Source organism: Amyelois transitella, chromosome 29 (genome assembly GCF_032362555.1).
Source record: "Amyelois transitella isolate CPQ chromosome 29, ilAmyTran1.1, whole genome shotgun sequence".
Taxonomy (NCBI): Eukaryota; Metazoa; Arthropoda; class Insecta; order Lepidoptera; family Pyralidae; genus Amyelois; species Amyelois transitella.
This window is the reverse complement of record NC_083532.1, coordinates 1,707,054-1,726,932: the sequence shown is the minus strand read 5'-3', so window position 1 is coordinate 1,726,932 and position 19,879 is coordinate 1,707,054. Positions and strand designations below refer to the sequence as shown.

The 19,879-nt window shown below is 37.5% G+C and overlaps 1 protein-coding gene across 1 annotated transcript; it reads right to left on the bottom strand.

Annotated features, from left to right (window-relative positions):
* Positions 1–7: 7 nt before the first annotated feature.
* On the bottom strand, positions 8–19,645 carry LOC106131238 (probable serine/threonine-protein kinase DDB_G0278901). The gene is made up of 12 exons (XM_013330260.2): positions 18,478–19,645; positions 17,841–17,975; positions 16,566–16,688; positions 15,151–15,342; positions 14,583–14,663; positions 14,062–14,211; positions 11,111–11,284; positions 9,227–9,375; positions 8,077–8,298; positions 7,031–7,152; positions 6,156–6,259; positions 8–5,236 (listed from the first exon to the last, which is right to left on the bottom strand). The coding sequence occupies exons 1-12, from the start codon at positions 19,211–19,213 to the stop codon at positions 3,663–3,665; spliced, it is 3,762 nt and encodes a 1,253-aa protein (XP_013185714.1). The 5' UTR covers positions 19,214–19,645; the 3' UTR covers positions 8–3,662.
* Positions 19,646–19,879: the final 234 nt, after the last annotated feature.

The following is a 19,879-nucleotide window of genomic DNA, read 5'->3' as shown; positions in this document are numbered from 1 at the left end:
AATCATATATAAAAAACATAGTTACTATATTTAGTGTCCACATTTACAATCGGTAACATCAACAAGCACTTAAAATACATAATCGTAGGTATACAACATCATCTGGTGCCAAAAAAGATAACGGTCCAGTTCTTTCCATAAACTTGACCCTCAGTTATTTTGTAAGTGATAATATATTTGACCCCGTAAGGCTCCTTGTTACAAATGCGCCACTGCAAATTCGCCTTTATTACCGCGGCGTAGAGTACCGAACACAGGGTAATTTGACATGCGGTTAACTATGTTGTACAATGCAAAACTTTATCGAACGTTAAATCGAAAATAAAGGCAGGGCCTTAGTGATCCATAAAACACTGCCAGCCGAGCTTTTTTTCATTTTACAGCGAAAAAGCGACTGTTCACAAATGACCTATGTAAGTATTACTCGGCACGAGAGTTGCCTGGGTATCAAGTTAACAGATGTTAGTTTTGGATCAACTTGTTTTGGGTATCGTAATGCCAATCGATAAAGGAACAAAAACCTAAGGACATCACTGTACAAAACAACTTAGGGCAAAGTCAATTTTTATTTTTTAACCCAAATATTTTCAATTTGTACCGTATTTTTATAATTATAAATGCTATAAATTAAGAATTAACAGGTAACTGATTTACACACGGTGTAAAAAGGAGGCAAGTTTATATTGGGAATTTTAATTTATTTAAAAACAGATTTAAATTCAAGCACATATTTGGGAAAGTAATTCAATGTTATCCAATATTTAGTGTAATGCCATACAAATAAATTTGTACGAAAAACAAGCGTTAAAATACATATTTACGTATATCTCAAAAAAAAAAACATTTCTTCTTTGCCCGCCACAAAAATCCACTTAATTTAACTTAAAACTTAATATACGTATTTGAACCAGGATTGAAACAAAAATGGTATGTTGGAAACTTAACAAAAATATTTAAAATAATCAACATGGCCCTTGTGTTAGGAACTTAAACTATTTACAGTAAAAAAGATCACATTTTGGCTACCCCAGTGCGTCGACTTTATGTGAAAAATTCAATCATTACTATTCATTAAGTAAATAATTGTAAATACAAACAAAAGTACATAATATAAACTAGTTCCTTTTTCAATGGATAACTGAAATTGCTATAAAAACAATTATTGGTGATACGAGTATTTCAACGCATTTGGGGTAAAAACTTAAAATAATTTTACACTAAACATAACTATAAAAAAATATGAATTTTCTGATCAACAAGAAACTCTTACAAACAGACAGATAGAAAAAGTCTATTACGGAAACGTTGTAAAATTCGTAGCAAGTTTGCACATATCTCTTCAAATAAAAATTATTTTTACCAAAATTAGATTCGACATATTTTGGCATAATCAACGTTTGGCATAAAGATTTACATATATAAAGTTATGCGTAATGAAAATCATGCTAAAAACGTTATGCGAACTTTATATTATTCCATTTAAATTTACTGGTCTTTATGCGGACCCGAAAATTGCAATGTGGTATATTGCAAACTTGCTACAAACCTAAAAAATATGGTATAATGGAATGTGAAAATGTTTATATCAATTTAAAGACAAATGCGAGGTATATTTGTAATTACAACAGAAAGTAACTAAAGGTACTTAATGTTAAATTAAAATTTAATAATTATTTCTTGTTTTGCAAATTTATAATATAAAATGTGCAGAATAAACTTTCTTCCAGCAGAAAATTTTAATTTTATTTTAACCATAACTCGTTAAAATGATCGTTAAAAGATTAAAAACATATCTATAAAGAAAATAAGAGATAAAAAGATTTTCTCAATGTACTTGCGTTTTTTTTAATGTCGGTCTCTCAGATTCAAAATAACCTTTATGGTGCAGTGATAAATAATTGAGTTACAAAGGTCTCGGATTCGAACTCCGAACAGGTCATGATAAAAAATCTTTCTCAATAGATATATTAAGTGAGTGGTTCAATTACTTTAGTACAAACTAGGGACAAAATAAAAATAAATTTCCCACAAAGACTATCGCCAACTATTGACACATTCATTTTTCTACAGATTTTATCCGATAGGATGTTTGTCTAAACATCTTACTGATCGATATCTCGACATTAAATTTCAAAAATGTTGCCAGTTGTAGAACCATTAACGATTTTTGGCGTTAGTTATTTTGCATCCGAAACGTCACGTACGCACCAAAAACAATTATTAAAAAAAATGGAGCTTATCTATAAATGCAAAGATGACACATAAGATTACAATCGCTAGGGCGTTTTTTTTATGTATGTGACGTATGTATGTAAATTTTATAGAAATATTATGATTAAAATAAATTTCAAGATTGATTTAGGTACCTCTATTTCAGTACCTAAAAATGGATTTAAAAAAATAATTAAAATATTAAAGTTATCCTTTCCCAATCCCGTCATTATAATTTCTCCGTGCTGCGCCTACGCCGCTTTTAAAACGTATGCAGTATATGTATTACATGAGCTGCAATTTATACAAGTGTTTGTATACTTTTTAATTTCGAATAAAAAAAACACAAAAATTACAGCACAATTAATGAAAAAAAAAAATGGCAGACTTATCGTAAATATCCAAAAGTAAAGAGTATGGAAGATTAGTATTTATAATATGAGTAAAAAAAAGTTAAATTTTAATAAAATGTAGTGTGGCGTTACTCTGAAAATTACAATGGCAATTTTATAATAATTTGATGAAATAAACTGAATTTAGTTTTATAAAGGTATTACAATAATACTACAATAACAAAAAAAAAAACTTAATTATCTTGAAATGTCTGATTGAATAAAATCTATTTTTACTTCATTACTAAAATAATATTTGATTCATCGCGTTTTGGTAATATTTCTACTATTTATTAAGCAACATTCATACCTCTTTTTATATAACAACTTATATTATTGCACTATTTTAAGGGGAACTATAGCTTTTCCTTTTTCATTATTTTTTATTTGAGAATGTGATGTTTGTTTTCTACATAGTTAAAGCTCATGTAATACATTTCATAAAGTGCTATTATAATATATATAATACAGATTACATTATATGTATAAAGGTACATTTATATATTTGATTAGTTAAGCTGCCGAACCAGAGCATTCAGAATTATAATACACAAATATGTATAATGTTTACATTTAATAAACAGCAAAACTGCATATACTTTAGGAATTCTAAGTTAGTATAAATATAATTTTATTTATAATAATATAACGCTATTTATCGACTCTAGAAAAGGTGATTTTAATATATTAAATGAAAAATGATTTAGAAAATGTACTATTAAAGACCTCTGGCTCAGTAATTAGTGATTTTTTCCAAGCGAGCTTCCCAAACAACAAATCAACTATACATTCTTTGCAAAGGCGACCTGATTGGTCAATTTCTTCTTGAAACCGACCAATCACAACACGCTTTTTGTCACCAACGCGTCCTGATAAGTCAGTTTCTGTGTTAAATCGAAACTGACCAATCACAGCTGTCTATTTTAAAACAACGCGAGCTGATTGGTCAATTTGTATATATCTGCGCGCTTTCATTAACTTCATTTAGTTCTACTTACCGAATCTTTATTTAAGAGTTTTACTCTAAAATTCTCGATCTTGTCATGTCAAATTATTAATTCACAAGCTGTTACCAAACATCATTCTGTCATCATACAAACTGAGTCTATTACACTCATTCACCTTCCCTTTCTGCAACACCCTGTCTCTCCTAGCCCTCCGGACCGCCACCGGCAAATCTCCAGGAGTTTTCACTCTACCAGCTGGATTCTGCAAATTTATCTCACCAGATGATGAAAATATTTCAGACACTTGCTCCAAAGAGCGCTGCCGTTTGATTGAAAGATTCTTTAAACAAGGTTTCGGTGATTTCGGACTAGTCTCCACTTCAGGATTAAGATATTTCAAGTCCGTCTCGATCTCGCCGTTCAACGCGGCCAAATAAACAGGATTATCGCCGCTGTAAGTCACCAAATTCTCTTTATCGTTCGGATCGCTGAATTCGTTGTCGAAATTCGTGTATTTATTGTGATATTTGTTGAAACCGAAATCAGTTACTTGGCTCGCTTCTTTCAACACTTCATTTTGATATATTTTCTTATCGTTATCTTTGCTTATAGTCTGCATTGTGATTTTCGTTCCGTTTTCAGACAGCAACATCAGATGCTCGTCTTCGCTACTAGAACAATCAGAGTTGACATCGAACGGACTATCATTATAATTGTCGGCTTGTCCGTTAATGTATTGTAGTTCTAAATTGATGCTTGCCCTAGATGACCGTCCACTGTTAGTGACATTCGATTCAATGATCTTATTATCGCAACTCAAACGTTTCTTAACCGTCGAGTCTTCAGACTCAGAGTTTCCAGATTTGAAAATGCTCTGTGAAGACATTGAACCTTTAAATTTGGTAATACTCTCAGAACTATCGCCCGGTTTTCTCATTTCAACAGCAGGCATAGTTTTAGGTACGATTACAGCGAATACTTGATTTTGACTGCGGCCATCGTCTACCGGTAACTCTTTGAAGTTAAATACTCTATTTTCTCTATTCAAATCTGATTCCATCATCATAGTGGGCGATAGAGTCCTATTTGGCGGCGATAAGGTACACGGTTCAAAGTTATAAGTCGTCCGTTCTTGACTGAGAACCAAATTTGTCGGTCTTTCGAAATTAGTCGGTTTTTCCACGACCGAGGTTTGAGTGCGACCGTTCTGCAAACTCGATTCAGGTACTAACTTCACTTCGGTGTCTTTGTGAGTTTTGTATCTATCGAAAAATCTTTTGATACCCCATTTAGGCTTTTCAATTTTCACGTCGTTAAGCAAATTTGTCTGTTTCGGTCCTCGATCTATATCGTGGTTGCTAACATCATTCGGAACGTACTCTAACGGTCTCTGATACGACCGGATTTCGTTCATGGAATTCTCTGGAATTGGCCTATGAGTATTTCGCGCTACAGATATGCAATTCTCTTCTATATTCTGCGTTCGCGGCGTTTCCGTCACCGTTATGTCTTTGAGACTTTTGTGTATGAGTTCTACTGTGTGTGTTTGTGTGTGCGTGTTTCGTTCTATGCACGCGTTGCGGCCGATGTGCGGGTGGGGGTAGAGGAGGGGGGTGGTGACGTCACACGTTTGGTTTGTCGTGCAGTTGGAGTTTTTGTCCGGTTCCTGGTGTGTGTTGGTCGCATCTGTAATATGGGAAAAAATATATAGTACTAGCGACCCGCCCCGGCTTCGCACGGGTGCCAAATTATAAATGTTATATAATACATAAAAACCTTCCTCTTGAATCACTCTACCTGTTACAAAAAACCGCATCAAAATAATTAAATAATTAAAAGCGTAATTTTAAAGATTTAAGCATACAAACAAACAGACTAAATATTCAGTTGTTAAAAAGTCAATTTTATTCTCGCTGTTTCGTGGTTGGTCCCATATTAAAGGTTGTTCAGTTTAATAAACTAATTCAGTTGTTAAATGGATTATAGTTAATAGCGCTACTTACAAGCGCGAATTTAGCGCCGCCTACAAATAAATACTATTGAATGGTATTTCGTTAATACCAAGGGAATTTTACTTCTTAACGGAATGAAAAGTACCCTATAGACTGTTAATATAAATCCGCAAAATATTAAGAAGGTTGGTTCAGAAGATAACCCGTGATGGGATAACAAACAAACAAATAAACTTACTTTCTCATTAAGAAGACACAAAAATAACCCTCTATGGATAATCCATGGTTGTAAAGGCGCACCCCGGGCTCCTCTCCAGTAAGGATGAGGATGTACATATATACATACATACATATAATCACGTCTATATCCCTAGCGGGATAGACAGAGCCAATAGTCTTTAAAAGACTAATAGGCCACGCTCAGCTGTTTGGCTTAATGATAGAATTGAGATTCAAACAGTGACAGGTTGCTAGCCCATCGCCTAAAAGAAGAATTCCATTTTTATAAGCCTATCCCTTAGTCGCCTTTTACAACATCAGTGGGAAAGAAATGGAAAGGTCCTTTTTTTTTCAAATAGTGCCGGGAACCACACGGCACAAGGTGAGGATGTGACCGGAATTAATACCAGGAAGAAGAAGAAGTTAACTCTTACCCGGCGGGTGTGGATGCAGATTGTTGTCGTGAATGACCGGCCCGTGCGTCTGAAGCATCTGTTTCAATTCGGCCATTCGTTCTTCAACGCACACCGCTGTCAGCCTGGTAAACGTAGAATAAGTATGTATATTAACACGATCATGTGAGATTTCAGATACTTTTTGCCTTAAATTGGGAACAGGTCTTCAAATCAAATGAAGGCCGAAATACATTTGTGTCAATATGGAAAGGTGGTCTGTGATGCGTTTCCGTTTAATGTCAAATTATTATCAATCTACTCTATAATTTGACTTTGAAGAATTTGGTAGGCATGTATTTCAATTTTAAATTTCAAAACCGGGATCCCAAAATTATTTATGGGTATAGTTAGAAAAATCGCCAATAAAAATTTTTATTGCATTGGTCTTAGATGTGCCCCTTGTGGGACACCAGAGTCTGTTACATAGAAGTGTGGTTAAAATCCGTAGTTCTGCCATAAAATGATATCTTATTTCATCGTATGACTCGACCAGATCACAAAAATAAACGCAAAATGCATTTATTTTTTAACCTCGACGAGTAACAGCTAGTAAGTTTACAATCAAATGCTCTCGTAGATTATGTTGTAGCAGGAGCGATGATTCGGCTCGACCGCCACCAAAGGGAAGATCTTCCGCTAGGCTAGGTGTTACGCCTGGGGAATGTCGATGTCGACACACTGTCATTGCCACAGACAATATTGATTGATTGAGTGATTGATAGAGTGATTGTTAGAATGATTGATAGAGTGATTGATCGAGTGATTGATAGAGTCATTGATAGAGTGATTGATTGATCGATTTATAGAGTGATTGATTGATCGATTGATAGAGTGATTGATTGATCGACCGATACCTGGCCTCGGCGTCGTGGTCCCAGCACTCGTCGCACGTGTCGGCCGCCACGCGCAGCGCGCGCGCGCCGGGCCCGGCGCCGCGCGGCAGCGGCGGCCGCGCCTTGTTGCGGGACACTAGACTCTGTTAAATAACATACATACATACATATAGTCACGTCTATATCCCTTACGGGGTAGACAGAGCCAACAGTCCCGAAAAGACTGAATGGCCACATCCAGCTGCTCGGCTTGATGATGGAATTCAGATCCAAATAGTGACAGGTTGCTAGCCCATCGCCTAAAAAAAAGGATCGCAATTTTATAAGCCTATCGCTTAGTCGCCTTGTACGACATCCATGGGAAAGAGATGGAGTGGTCCTATTCTTTTTTGTATTGGTGCCGGGAACCACTCTGTTAAATAATAATAAATAAATAATAAAAAATCATTTATTTCAGACAATTGAGTCCATGCAAATACAAATTATGTCGAAAATATATCAAAATAAATAATAAATAAATCAGACATAAAAAATAATGTTAACAATGTAATAGAGTACATTTCGTTTCGAAACATTTGATACAGGGTATCACGTCTACAACGCAATAGATAGATTTATTTTCAATATTGAAGGTTTCACTTAATGACGTCACATGACTTAAAAATAATTATATCTACTACCGCTTCCAAAGCGCATGAGTAGAAGGTAGGTCAAAGTAGAGATAGGGTTCATTCATTCATTCATATAATCACGTCTATATCTCTTGCAGGATAGACAGAGCCAGCAGTCTTGAAACACTGATAGGTTTCATGATAGAACTGAGATTCATATAGGAACAGATTGCTAGCCCATCGCCTTGAAGAGGAATCCCAAGTGCATACGCCTATCCCTTAGTCGCCTTTTACGACTTTCATGAGAAATCTTTTTTCTATTGATTCCGGGAACAACGCGGCGTAGTTTCCTTACTTTGAACAAACTTAAAAAATTTGTTACTGAAAATTCTATAATTTCGTATGACCACATAGCTAGTTTTTAGAAAAAATCTCAATAGCGCGTTTCAGACTCACCTGCATCTGGTGCAGAGTGGGACTATCCGGTAATCCTAGATGGGCGTACGGCATCGCGTAAGGGGGCGTAGCACCCCTGTGGGCTCCGGAACACCGCCACAGCATCTCCCATAGAACGAGGCCGAGGGCGAAGACGTCAACGGCGCAGAGGGCAGCTCGGGCTCCGCTCAGGTCCAGGGCTCCTTCGAGCGCCTCCGGGGACAGGTAGCGGAGAGTGCCGGCCTGGAAAAATTAGAATTTTTTTTTTATATTTACAGCGATCATATTTTATTATTATTGTAAGTACATATTAATTAGCCGTGTGGTTCCCGGCACCAATAAAAAAAAAAGAATAGCACCACTCCATCTCTTTCCCATGGATGTCGTAAAAGGCGACTAAGGGATAGGCTTACAAACTTGGGATTCTTTTTTAGGCGACAGGCTAGCAACCTGTCACTATTTGAATCTCAATTCTATCATTAAGCCAAATAGCTGAAAGTGGCCTTTCAGTCTTTTCAAGACTGTTGGCTCTGTCTACCCCGCAAGGGATATAGACGTGATGATATGTATGTATGTATTAATTTATTGACTAAGTGTATGTACATTTGGTCTTAATATTAGGAATGGACGTTATACTTTGTACCTTTTTATAAGCCGTAAGTGTAATTGAAACGATGCACTTTTTGATATTTTACAAAGAGATTTTTAATTTCATGGAATATAATACGTGCCGTGTGGTACCCGGCACCAATACAAGAAAGAATAGGACCACTCCATCTCTTACCCATGGATGTCGTAAAAGGCGACTAAGGGATAGGCTTACAAACTTGGGATTCTTTTTAGGCGATTGGTTAGCAACCTGTCACTATTTGTATCTCAATTCTATCATTAATCCAAATAGCTGTGCGTGGCCTATCAGTCTTTTCAAGACTGTAAGACTGTTGGCTCTGTCTACCCCGCATGGGATATAGACGTGATTATATGTATGTATCAATACAAAAATAGAATTGGACCACTCCATTTCTTAACCATGGATGTCGTAAAAGGCGGCTTAGGGATAGGCTTTTACATGCTTGTGATTCTTTTTTTTAGGCGATGGACTAGCAGCCTGTCACTATTTGAATCTCAATTCTATCTAGTTGATGTCGCCACATAATCTAGTCTATTGTACCTCCGAGATCCTGGTGTGGTCCTGCGGCCGCTGCGAGGCGTGCAGAGCCTGCGCGAGGCCGAGGTCGGCGAGGCGCGCGTGCCCGCGGCCCGTCAGCACCACGTTGCTGCTGTTCACGTCGCGGTGCACCACGCACGGCTTCAGCGGCGCTGGGGGGGCGGGGGGGGGATACATACATACATACATATGTACATACATACATACATATGTACATACATACATACATATGTACATACATACATACATATGTACATACATACATACATAATGGCCTATTAAATGCTTGTGTATTTTTTGACATGATCTTGACATAATTTGTACAGTATGAACATATTTTATTTTATATATATTTTATTTGACGAAATATTCGTATTGACATGTCATACATACATAATGGCCTCTTAAATGCTTGTGTACTTTTTGACATGATCTTGACATAATTTGTAGGTACAGTATGTACATATTTTATTTTATATATATTTTATTTGACGAAATATTCGTATTGACATTTAATCAGTTCTACATTCATACGTGTTTTTTAATGTAGACAATGTGCGTTCGTCCACGGTTTAGATTTAAGAGATCTATATTTCTAAATTGACGTCCTACGAAAATGCTGCAGTGTAGTTTGTTCCGCCGCTTCTTCTACACATGCGCTTTGGAAGCGGTAGTAGTTATAATTAGATTTAAGTTATGTGACGTCAATAAGTGATACCTTGTATCCAATTTTGAAAATAAATCTATTCTATTCTATTCTATTCATACATACATACATACATATGGTCACGTCTGTCCGTACCTACTAGACAGGTCATTGTTACACATCCAGCTGCCTGACCTACGCAGTTAGATTACACCTCGCTGACAATTCCAAGGGCTGCGTTAGTTGGATATCAACCTACATACATACATACATATGGTCACGTCCTTATCCCTTGCGGGGTAGACAGAGCCAACAGTCTTGAAAAGACTGATAGGCCACATACATACATACATAAAATCACGGCTCTTTCCCGGAGGGGTAGGCAGAGACTACTTCTTTCCACTTGCCACGATCTCTGCACACTTCCTTCGCTACATCCACATTCATAACTCTTCATGCAAGCTCGGCGGTTTCGGGTACTCTTGACCTGACCCTTTGCCAGGACATACACATATTACGATCTCAATCTCGATATACCTTATCCAACCATTTATTTTAATTCTGACATCTGCCGCTGGCACTCACGATTCGCGTAAAAGTCTAACGTTTCTTGAGAAAACAACTTTTAATTATGCCATTAAAAAATATTCATTAATAAATCACACTAACCTACCAAACATTGTTATTTATTATATTATGCTTTTGCTGCTTTTTTATATGTCTCAAAAGTATAATTTTATTTTTAACTAGCTGTGCCCGCGACTTCGTCCGCGTCGAATAGTTGTTTTGGGCATCATTAAAGCCCTCAAGGATGAATAATTTTCCCCATTTTCCTCCGTTATTTTTCACATTTTCCATTATTCCTTCGCACCTAATAGTTACAGCGTGATGTTATACACCCTAAAGCCTTCCTCGATAAATGGTCTATTCAACACAACAAAAATTTTTCAATTCGAACCAGTAGTTCCTGAGATTAACGCGTTCAAACAAACAAACAAACAAAATCTTCAGCTTTATAATATTAGTAATTATTATAGATAGTATGTATGTACGTACATACATACTTGTGATTCTTGCGATGGGCTAGCAACCTGTCACTATGTGGATCTCAATTCCATCATTAAGCCGAGCAGCTGAACGTGGCCATTCAGTCTTTTCGGGACCGTTGGCTCTGTCTACCCCGTAAGGGATATAGACGTGACTATATGTATGTATGTATGTAGTATAGACAGACGACTCACTGGCGGCGTGTAGATGCGCAAGCGCCGAAGCCAGCCCGTGCGCGATGGTGGCGAACTCCGGCCACGACAGCGGCCGCTGCTGCAGCCGCGCGCGCAGCGTCAAGGGGCAAAGCTCCAGGACAATGAGGTGCTCCCGGCCGCCGCCCTCCGTGAGGGTGGGGCGGGTGTCGCTTCCTGGTTAAAAAAAAATGTGAAAACACTAGAGGTCGAGCGACTTTGAACTGTTGGAATCACTCCCGAGGGGATTCCGGGATAAAAAGTATAAGCTATATGTTATTCTGGGTCTTCGGCTAACTACATACCAAATTTCATCGTAATCGGTTCAGTAGTTTTTCCGTGAAAGAGTTACAAACATCCATACTGACATACTCACAAACTTTCGCATTTAAAATATTAGCAGGATTTGGAATTCAGAAATGAATTTCTGGAAGATTTTTGACACACGACATCCATGGGAAAAAGATGGAGTGGTCCTATTCTTTTTTGTTTACAATACAGTTTTTTTAAGTTACAATACAGTTCGTCCAAATATCCCACATATCACCAAAGATACTTGAATCGAGTATTTACACAAATATCAAGTATGATACCAAGTAATAGGTATTAACAAATATCTAGTACGATACCAAGTATATCTAATATATTTAAACGAGCAATTCTTGTATATATATATATATAATCAGGATCTCGGAAACGGCTCCAACGATTTTCACGAAAGTTACAGATTAGGGGATTTTTGGCTCAAGGAATTGATTCATCAAGGTCCTAGGTTCGAGAAAAGCTCGGTCAACCAGGTACTACCTATTGAATTACGTAATGAAATCGAATGATTTACCATAATACCGGAGTAAATTCTCGTGAGCAATCATCGGCAGAGTATATATAGCCGCTTCCCTCTGCCAAGCGGACGCGTTGCTGTACAGTTTGACAAAATATCCAACTTGTCACCTAAGATACTTGTATGAGTATGATATATTAATAACGAAACATGTAGAAAATACCTAGTGTCAAAAATTAAATCAAATAGCCAGTATTAAACAAATGTCAAGTATAAGTAATAGGTATTAACAAATATCTAGTACGATACCAATATTATACGCATTTATATTAATCTTAATGAGTTACCATAATATCGCAGTAAATTCTAGTGAGCAATCATCGGCAGGGTATATATAGCCGCTTCCTTCTGCCAAGCGGACGCGTTGCAGTACAGTTTGACAAAATATCCCACATATCACCAAAGATACTTGAATCGAGTATTTACACAAATATCAAGTATGATACCAAGTAATAGGTATTTAACAAATATGTAGTACAATACAAAGCATCTATTAAATTACGAAAAAATCTTAATGATTTACCATAATATCGGAGTAAATTCTCGTGAGCAATCATCGGCAGAGTATATACCGCCGCTTCCCTCTGCCAAGCGGACGCGTTGCAATACAGTTTGACAAAATATCCCACATATCACCAAAGATACTTGAATCGAGTATTTAAACAAATATCAATCACGGTACCAAGTAATAGGTATTAACAAATATCTAGTACGATACCAAGTATATCTAATATATTTAAACGAGCAATTCTTGTATATATATATATATATAATCAGGATCTCGGAAACGGCTCCAACGATTTTCACGAAAGTTACAGATTAGGGGATTTTTGGCTCAAGGAATTGATTCATCAAGGTCCTAGGTTCGAGAAAAGCTCGGTCAACCAGGTACTACCTATTGAATTACGTAATGAAATCGAATGATTTACCATAATATCGGAGTAAATTCTCGTGCGCAATCATCGGCAGAGTATATACAGCCGCTTTCTTTTGCCAAGCAGACGCGTTGCAATACAATTCGTCCAAATATCCGACATCACACTAAAGATACTTGAATCGAGTATTTACACAAATATCAAGTATGGTACCAAGTAATAAGAATATAACAAATATGTAGTACGATACCAAGTATATACCTATTAAATTACGTAATGAAATCGAATGATTTACCATAATATCGGAGTAAATTCTCGTGCGCAATCATCGGCAGGGTATATATAGCCGCTTCCCTCTGCCAAGCGGACGCGTTACAATACAGTTTGACAAAATATCCAACTTGTCACCAAAGATACTTGAATCGAGTATTTACACAAATATCAAGTATGATACCAAGTAATAGGTATTAACAAATATCTAGTACATAACAAAGCACCTATTAAATTACGAAAATGTCGAATGATTTACCATAATATCGGAGTAAATTCTCGTGCGCAATCATCGGCAGAGTATATATAGCCGCTTCCCTCTGCCAAGCGGACGCGTTACAATACAGTTTGACAAAATATCCAACTTGTCACCAAAGATACTTGAATCGAGTATTTACACAAATATCAAGTATGATACCAAGTAATAGGTATTAACAAATATCTAGTACATAACAAAGCACCTATTAAATTACGAAAAAGTCGAATGATTTACCATAATATCGGAGTAAATTCTCGTGCGCAATCATCGGCAGAGTATATATAGCCGCTTCCCTCTGCCAAGCGGACGCGTTACAATACAGTTTGACAAAATATCCAACTTGTCACCAAAGATACTTGAATCGAGTATTTACACAAATATCAAGTATGGTACCAAGTAATAAGTATTTAACAATTATGTAGTACAATACAAAGCACCTATTAAATTACGAAAAAGTCGAATGATTTACCATAATATCGGAGTAAATTCTCGTGAGCAATCATCGGCAGAGTATATACAGCCGCTTCCCTCTGTCAAGCGGACGCGTTACAATACAGTTTGACAAAATATCCCACTTGTCACCAAAGATACTTGAATCGAGTATTTACACAAATATCAAGTCTGATACCAAGTATTTGGTGTTAACAAATATCAAGTACGATACCAAGTATATACCTATTAAATTATTTAATGAAATCGAATGATTTACCATAATATCGGAGTAAATTCTCGTGAGCAATCATCGGCAGAGTATATATAGCCGCTTCCCTCTGCCAAGCGGACGCGTTGCTGTAGAGTTTGACCGCCACCGGAGTGGAGCCGAGGCTGCCTCGCCACACCGACCCGAACTTGCCTTGACCTGAGAATTAAAGATTTTGTTTTATATGTAGGTATAAAATTTATGTTAACAACATTGTATTTGTGTATCTGTGGGTGTGTGTGTGCGCGTGTATATGTGTGTGTGTGGTGTGGGTGTATGTGTGTTGTGTGTGTGTGTGTGTGTGTGTGTGTGTGCGTGGTGGGTGTGTGCGTGTGTGTGTGTCTGTGAGTGTGTATCTGTAAGTGTGTGTGTGTGTGTCTGTGAGTGTGTGTGTCTGCGAGTGTGTGTGTCTGTGAGTGTGTGTGTCTGTGAGTGTGTGTGTCTGTGAGTGTGTGTGTCTGTGAGTGTGTGTGTCTGTGAGTGTGTGTGCCGTTTGTCATTGAAGAAGAAGAAGAAAGAAACAGACTTACCAATATGTTCAATGAGCGTCAGATTATCCACGCACAACAGCCCTGTGGCCAGAGAGTCAGGTCCGCTGCCCATCACGTCGCCTGATGAATAACGAGGGTTTTTAAAAACATCATTTAACAATTCAAACTTATCTATATTATCACTTATCAATCCGTGAATAACGTTGTGGGATAATGTAATTAAAGAACATGCAGACATACATATGTATAATCACGGCTTTACGAGGTAGACAGAGCAAACAATCTCGCAGATTAAAAGGTCACGTTCAGTGGTATAAGTCTTTATGTAAAAAATTATTATGCTGTGCATCTGTAAAGAAAAGAAAAGAAGAGAAATGAAAAGAGAAGAAGGGAGAAGAAGAGAGAAGAGAAAAGAAGAGAAAAGAAGAGAAAAGAGAGAAGAAGAGAAAAGAAGATAAAAGAACAGAGAAAATAAGAGAAACGAAGAGAAAAGAGGAGCAAAGAAAAAAAGAGAAATACGCTCTACACCACACTGCTTAACCCTGCTAAACCACTCCAACACACTGCCAACCCCGCTGAAACTAACCCAGCCCACTACCCAACTGACCTTTCTCGACATCAGCCAAGTCGTCCTTCTCCCTGTTCCGGCAGTAGAACTTCCTCAGCAGCAGCGCGGTGAGCAGCAGCCCGGCGGCCGCCATCGCGCCGCTCGCGAACACGTTGGCGTACCCGTTCGGAGCGTGCGACGTGTCCATCGTGGATTCAGCCTTAACCGTCACCGATTCGGTTCTCATGGACACTGGAAAACAAAAAAAAAAAGAAAAAACCATAGACATTTTCACAGAACGTTGATTTTAATTTATTATGTTGTCGAACAACCTCTGATGTTGCGTACATTAGTTGCAACCTCCACTGTAGTGCTTCGTGGCCTGGGGTTTACTTTTCTACATTATCTATAAACTGCAGGGTCTAAAGATTTTAAATTTGTCATTTTTTTATACTAAATGAATGTATTTTAAATTATCTTTAAACTGCAGGGTCTAAAGATTTTAAATTTGTCATTTTTTTGTGTAAATGTATTTTTAATTTTTTTTAAAGTATGAAGTCATATCCTTTTTTTTTACCTATTTTTTTAAAGATGCATTAATGTGATGTAGTCACACCAAGTGATAAAATCCTCCTTAAAAAATGCCAGCCTTTCAAGGGACTTTACAGGGAATAGCTGTCATTTCACCAACACCACAGCCCTCCAGAACAAATTGAATTTGCCTTCTTTGAGAATAGTACACTCAACATAATGTTAAGTTTGCCATCATCCTAAGGGATACTCTGGGTAGAAGTCTGTTCCTCATATCTACTCCACTGTCCACATTTCAGCAAAACATGAAGTCTTCAAGTATTATCGACATTCATCGTCGCAAAGCGGCTTTTAGCAGACCGCATACCGCTCCCGGCGGGAACGAGACGTGATGGGGTGCGGACACCATCGCCGCCATTTAGGTGCTTTTTAAAATTTACAGCCATGCGATTCCCACGAGACGCAAGCGAAAAATAATGTCCGCCCCCGCTGAGCCCCGCATGCCAGGGTAAGGCTAGCCATTACCTGGGGGTCGCCCAACCCCATGGCGGAAGTGGCACGCTCGAGACTAGGCTCGCCCCTAGCCATGCATCCATCGGCGCGGCAGACCTGGCAGGAATTGGCATTAAAAGAGGAATCCCAAGTTTATATAAGCCTATCCCTTAGTCGGCTTTTACGACATCCGTGGGAAAGGGTTGGAGTGGTTCTATTCTTTATTGAAATGGTGCCGGGAACCACACGGCATCATTATATAAGGATTAGGATACATACATAAAATCACCATGCCAGGGTAAGGCTAGCCATTACCTGGCGGTCGCCCAACCCCACGGCAGAGATGCAGAGATCGTGGCAAGTGGAAAGAGGTAGTCTCTGCCTACCCCTCCGGGAAAGAGGCGTGATCTTATGTATGTATGTATGTATTATTGACATTAAGTGAAACTTACAGAAGTCAGCATTACAGAAGCTATGCGTACAGCAACAGAACTTGGATCTGGGTAACAGGGCCTGCACCGGAGTACACTTGTCACAGGAACTGAGCCCCTTCATCTGGGAGGAGTGCCAGCAACCTGGACAAAATAAAGAACATCCTAATTACTAAGTGCCGTGTGGTTCCCGGCACCAATACAAAAAAAGAAAAGGACCACTCCATCTCTTTCCCATGGATGTCGTAAGAGGCGACTAAGGGATATGCTTACAAACTTAGGATTTTTATCTAGGCGATGGGCTAGCAACTTGTCACTATTTAAATCTCAATTCTATCATTAAGCCAAATAGCTGAATGTGGCCATTCAGTCTTTGTAAGACTGTTGGCTCTGTCTATCTCCCCAAGGGATATAGACGTGACCATATGTATGTATGTATGCTAATTACTAAGATTATAATGTTTAAAGTGAATTTATTTGTTTGTTAGCTCTTCAAGGGCTATCTTCTGAATTTAATCTTCTTAAAATATCACAAATATAATAATTAAGTGCTGGAGAAGGGCATAGGGCACCTTTCGCCCGGTAAATACTATAGTTCCCACAGGATTAGCGAAAACCCTGTATTCTTTTGTTGGTGATGCTAATTTCGATGCTTTTTGTAAAGGGCGTTTAATAAGTTGCTTTAGGTACATGGCGTTAAATTCACACAAGCAAAGCTGCAGGTTATAGCTATTCAATCAATAAGAGAAAAAGTTCAAAAGAAAAAGAACTCTTAAGCCAATGGCACTATAATTTTTTTGCATTTCTTTTGCAAGAGGAGATAAAATAGAATAGAATAGGTTTATTTTCAAAATTGGATACAAGGTATCACTTATTGACGTCACATCACTAAAATCTAATTATAACTACTACCGCTTCCAAAGCGCATGTGTAGAAAAAGCGGCGGAACAAACTACACTGCAGCATTTTCATCATTCAAATCTAATTTCGTGCTTCCTTAATTACATAAAACCTGCTGCCTGCAACTTTGAACTCAATTAAAAACTATTTTTTTTTTGGGAAAAATTACACAGATTGAGTTAGCCTCGAAGTAAGTTCGAGACTTGTGTTACGAGATACTAACTCAACGATACTATATTTTATAATAAATACTAAGATAGATAAACATCCAAGATCCAAACCAATCGGAGGAAGTTCATTTCTCATCATGCCCTGACCGGGATTCAAACCCGGGACCTCCGGTGTTACAGACAAGCGTATTACCGCTGCGCCACAGAGGCCGTTAATTGACCTCACCTTGGCCCAATATGGTGATGTTCCCGAAGTCGTCCTGATGCCAAAGAGCATAGCAGGATGGACGAGGATTGGAGCACTGCTCCACCTGCACCACATCTCCATTCGGAAGGGTCGTCTCTGATATCGGGCCTGTCACTGTAAACAAGTTATAAATTTTTTTAATCCAGCTAAGCACAGGATTTAAGCTTTGAGTAAGTAAGAAATTTTTATTTACATTATATGGGTGACAGGTTGGTGAAATTACTTAATAAATCACACATATTCTCGTGATTCTAGGTTCTGTCTACCCCATAAGGTAACCATGATATATTTTACTAGCTGTGCCCGTGACTTCGTCCGTGCGGAATAGTTATTTTGAGCATCATTGAGCTTCAATGATAAAGGATGAATAGTTTTCCCTGTTTATTTTCATTTTTCATTATTTCTTTGCTCCTAAAGTTGCATTATGATGATAACTAGCCTGAAGCCCTCCGTCCTACGAAGATTTTTTCAGTCTTTTTAATAATCTTTCTTCTTTAACAACATAATAAGATCTTTTATATTTATTTGGTTTACTCAACTCATTAAATAAAAAATCAAAAAATCTAATTTAAATAATGCAGAAAAGAAATAGTCTGTAAGACAAAAATTTACACACCATAGCTGTCATTTTCCACCATTAACTGGGCATTTGCATCATCTTCATATGACGGTGTAACACTTTTGGAAACACTGTGGATTTTGTACAGACAAGTTATGGACGGCCCCATTGTTGTTGGAGGGTCCGTAACAATAATAGCAGCTTTCACTTTATGCTTCTCAGCTTGGTTTGACAAACTGTTTTTGGTCTCATAAGAATTCTTACTAGAACTTATTGCAGTTTTTTCAAAAGAGCCCACCATATCTCTTGTATTAGAAGCAAATTCACTCATTTTTGTCTCATCAGAATCATGGACAAATTCTTGCATATCCAAACTCCTTTTTTCTATCACAGAATCTGGCCAGTTTGTTATTTCAGAATCAGAACTGGCATCTATACTTCTTTTTTTAATAACTTTTTTGTTGACATCAGAACTTTGGTCACTGATCTGTCTAACTGGCCAGTAGTTACTAATGAAATCATTTGAATATGGAATATCAACACTTCTTTTCCCTACAACTTTTACTTCTGGCCAGTAATTTGCATCTTGTACATTATTCTTCTGGATCGGCCTCCTGTGGTGATACTTCGTGAAAGTCCTTACATAGTGTGGAGATTTGAATTGGTGGATCTCGTTCTTCGAATCATGCGAATCCTGCGGTCGCGACGTCAATACCTTAGCGGTAAATATAAATAAAAACAAAACCATACATTTTAATATCGGTGTCACTCTTTGAGATATAATTCCCTCCATCGTAGCAGTTATATTTACTTGTGCAACATTCTAAGCATGTAATGTGTTTACTGCATTACGTTTTGGAATACCTAGCAACCAGATTGCAGTTCTATTGATTTTTTTCACTATGCACTAACAAGTAGTGCGGACACGGCCCGCTTTGAACTTTGACTTTTAAAGCATGACACTAATTAAAATATGTGATCCAATGCCTAATTAATTTCCGACAACACGCACGCACTTAAAATTAATGATAGAGTGAAATGTGTCGCAAAAAATTTCGCGAATTAGAACCGGTTTCGGGTAAATGTAATGCGACATGTAAAAGTTTATTATGATAAAGAAGTGTTATTGATAACGTGGAAATTATCACAATACATCCGGAAACTTTAATTTTCACGGAAAATCGATAGGTACAATGTTGACGTGATGTTGACAAACACAAATCAATTCATTTTCCGACATTTTAAGTGGCGTTTCGTTTGCAAAAATATACTGTTATGTATTCCTTAAAATAGATTTGATTTAAGAAAAAAATTGAGCGGTATCACGTTAATATACCTTATTTACCTATATGCTTATAACTGATAAAATAAATTTGTGACACATACATTATAACTGTAAAAGAAATAATTTGAGAACTTTGATACTCTAGAAGTCTAAACTAAACGGAGCGTTCCACTG